General features: G+C 41.1%; 1 protein-coding gene across 1 annotated transcript; it reads left to right on the top strand.

Annotated features, from left to right (window-relative positions):
* The first annotated feature begins 575 nt into the window (after positions 1–575).
* Positions 576–1,954, top strand: LOC4347255 (tuliposide A-converting enzyme b1, amyloplastic). Its single transcript, XM_015755372.3, has one exon. It carries the CDS (start codon positions 867–869, stop codon positions 1,824–1,826), a length of 960 nt encoding a protein of 319 aa, XP_015610858.1. The 5' UTR covers positions 576–866; the 3' UTR covers positions 1,827–1,954.
* Positions 1,955–3,789: the final 1,835 nt, after the last annotated feature.

Here is a 3,789-nt window from a genome sequence, read left to right as displayed (position 1 = left end):
TTTAATAAAAAATCACAACAAAATAAATAATACTTTCACTAAGACACTTGATTAGATGTTATCTATACTATTTTAAAAGACATTGGTGATGGGAGCAATGAATCTGCCACTGTCACCCCACCATTTTTTTTTCAATTTTTATATATTAGCCCCTGATATTTTCTGATATTATGGAAAAGTTCATTATTTCTTTCAAACAAAGTATTTGTTTCAAATAAGTGAATGCTATATATATTTAAATAAGCGAACAAGTGATACTGATATTTGATGAAAATATATTTTGTCTATGACATATTATAATATATTTTCTTTTACCCATAGCAAAGCATGAGTATTTTGCTAGTATTTTAAAATAAAGAACACCATATATATATATGTATATATATATATATATATATGTATATATATATATATATATATATATATGTATATATATGTATATATATATATATGTACATATATATATGTATATATACATATGTACATACATATGTATACATACATATGTACATATATATATATACATATATATATGTACATATGTATATATATATATATATATATAAACAGATGAGTACTACAGTACCAATATAATTCTAAGTGGGAAGTTGCAAACAATGATTTAGATGGTTGGTATAACCATATGTGATCCTCTATCATAATGTCACTATCAATATAATCACTGGTATGTGAGTCTTATTTTTCTAATGTTGTCTATAATGATAGCATTATTATGGTTGAGAATATGGTTGCCGCTCAAGAATAAATGTGGGATGCGGTGCTAATTAATTTGCCCTGCACCACACAAAACCACTCTCTCGTTGCTCGATTTGGGAGCTACTACCTTTCTTGAAGGGAGCTGCGCAATGGATTCGAGCAGCAGCGAGATCCTCGTCGACGCCGGTAGCTTCCGATTATACAAGGATGGCCACGCCGACCGTACCGGCGACATGGAGACCGTGCCCGCCGGCTTCGACGCCGACACCGGCGTCACCTCCAAAGACGTCGTCATCGACGCTGTCACCGGCGTCTTCGTGCGCCTCTACCTACCACTCATCCAGGCTGCTACCGATGACGACGGCAAGACGAAGCTCCCCATCCTCGTCTTCTTCCACGGCGGCTACTTCGTCGTCGGGTCAGCTAGCTGCCCTAAGCGCCACCGCAACATCAACGATATCGTCGCCAGGGCCCGTTTAATCGCTGTCTCCGTCGACTACCGCCTCGCTCCCGAGCACCTGCTCCCGGCGGCGTACGACGACTCCTGGGCGGCGCTCAACTGGGCGTTGTCCGGGGCCGACCCATGGCTGTCCGAGCACGGCGACACCGGCCGAGTCTTCTTGGCCGGCGTCAGCGCTGGCGGGAACATAGCCCACAACATGACCATCGCCGTGGGCGTGCGTGGCCTGGACGCCGCGGTACCGGCGCGCATAGAGGGCACAATCTTGCTCCACCCTTCGTTCTGCGGCGAGACGAGGATGGAAGGGGAGCCGGAGGAATTCTGGGAAAGCGTCAAGAAGAGGTGGTCGATCATCTTCCCCGACGCGAAGGGCGGGCTGGACGATCCGCGGATGAACCCCATGGCGGCCGGCGCGCCGAGCCTGACGAAGCTGGCGTGCGAGAGGATGCTGGTCTGCGCGGCGTCGGAGGACCCGATAAGACCAAGGGAACGTGCGTACTACGACGCCGTGAAGCGAAGTGGGTGGGGCGGAGAGGTGGATTGGTTCGAGTCAGAAGGCGAGGGCCACGCCTTCTTCGTCCGCAAGTACGGCAGCAGCAAGGCCGTCAAGCTCATGGATCGAGTGATTGCTTTCCTTGCTGGCCATTAACTGTACTCCCAAGAGAAATATTATCGCTATATTAGTCATCCGTACTTCTCTGCATCGTGTCATCGTGTCCACGAATAATTAACTATTTGCAATTTTTACGAGTGGTGATAAAAAATTTACCAGTGAAATCATATGTCATAGATACGTGAGAGTTTATATGTTATAGATCAAGTGATAAATCTTTAATAACTATATCTTAAAAGTGGCAAATAGTTAAATCTCCTCCAAACATACCATTTGTGCCGGCGCACCCCTGCCTTGTTTAACGAAGTGGTCGGAAATGGATTATCTTGCCGGGATATTCTTCCCCTGTATACATTTGCTGTCCAAACCAATGGAAATAGTTGTAACAAAATAGAAAAGAATGGTAGTGCAGGGTATAGTGACATTTATCACTCTAGTAAGAATCAACTTCAAATTTGGTCTACATCTTGAGGAATAATAAAGATAAATCCAGATGTAAATAGTACTGCTAGTACCGGCACTATTCTTATGCTGGATTTGTTTTATTATTTCTCACGTGTGAGTTGAGTCCAAGAACTATAAGAGTTAGAAACTTATGGAGTTGTACATGTATCATGTATAAATACTGTTAAAATTGTTAAGATTTTTTTATAACTATTGAGACGATGTCTGATTTCTGAAGACATTCTTTGGGGATTACTCCAGAAGAGAGTTTCCTCTTCGGTGGTAGTGGTCATCACTATGTTCCATCAAATGACTACATAATCAGTCTAGTAGATGATGCCAGCATAATACTACATCCATCCCAAAATGTTTGACACCGTTGACTTTTTTAAAAATGTTTGACCGTTCGTCTTTTTCAAAAAATTTAAGTAATTGTTAATTCTTTTCCTATCATTTGATTTATTGTTAAATATACTTTTATGTATACATATAGTTTTACACATTCACAAAAGTTTTTGAATAAGACGAACGGTCAAACATGTTTAAAAAAGTCAACGACATCAAATATTTAGGGAACGAGGGAGTATTAAAAGAAGAAGACGACGAGGAGGACGACGCTAGCCATCTTGATGGAAACTTGTTTATGCTGTTCAGGCATGTGTTTCACGGGTTCTTTTAATAATGAAATTAATTGAGACATATACATCAAATACCTTACACCTGATTATTATAAAGGTTGTACGACGAATGATTACGAATTACTCCCTCCGTCCCATAATATAAGGGATTTTTAGTTTTTGCTTGCAATGTTTGACCACTCGTCTTATTCAAATTTTTTTTTTAAATGTAAAAAATGAAAAGTTGTGCTTAAAGTACTGTAGATAATAAAGTAAGTCACAAATAAAATAATTAATAATTTCAAAAAAATTTGAATAAGACGAGTGATCAAACATTGCAAGCAAAAACTCAAAATCCCTTATATTATGGAACGGAGGGAGTATAAAATTACTGCTTGATTAAAAACAAAGAAAACTACCTAGGTCGTGTTTAAGTTACAACTTTTTCTTCAAACTTTTGTCACACCCCAATCCGGCACCGCCGCACAACGGCACCTGATAGGAGCGTGTCGTAGGAAAGACAGCGCGAACCGCTTCCTACGAAACCGCGATCTCAGTACCAGTCCCAGGACATAGTGCTGGTACCCACGGTGACAAATATGAATCATTGCAAATCCTTAAAATAAATAGAGGACTTATTTACCTTAACTTAGGTTGCAGCTCAGACAGCCCGAGAATACAACCGACGACACGGACGAGGCGAACACCAACAACAGCAGCAGCAGCGGAACCAACGGTCTAACACCCAACACCACAGGCGACGGCTGGGAACCAGGACGAAACCCTAATCTTCACTTCACCTTATCTTCTCTTCAGGGCGGAGGAACTATATATATATATTTATATAGAGCAAGGGTGAGTACTTTCGTACTCAGCAAGTCACGGGAACTTAGGTGTTTAATGCAAGCTTGGAAGAGAGGCAAGGTTGTTTTGCAAAT

Source organism: Oryza sativa, chromosome 9 (genome assembly GCF_034140825.1).
Source record: "Oryza sativa Japonica Group chromosome 9, ASM3414082v1".
In the NCBI taxonomy this organism is placed as follows: domain Eukaryota; kingdom Viridiplantae; phylum Streptophyta; class Magnoliopsida; order Poales; family Poaceae; genus Oryza; species Oryza sativa.
Note: the sequence above shows the minus strand (reverse complement) of the source record. Positions and strands in the feature narration are given on the sequence as shown.

Bases quoted from the DNA above. Each gene is read 5' to 3' on its own strand.
- LOC4347255 (XM_015755372.3), top strand. From the start codon at position 867: ATGGATTCGAGCAGCAGCGAGATCCTCGTCGACGCCGGTAGCTTCCGA.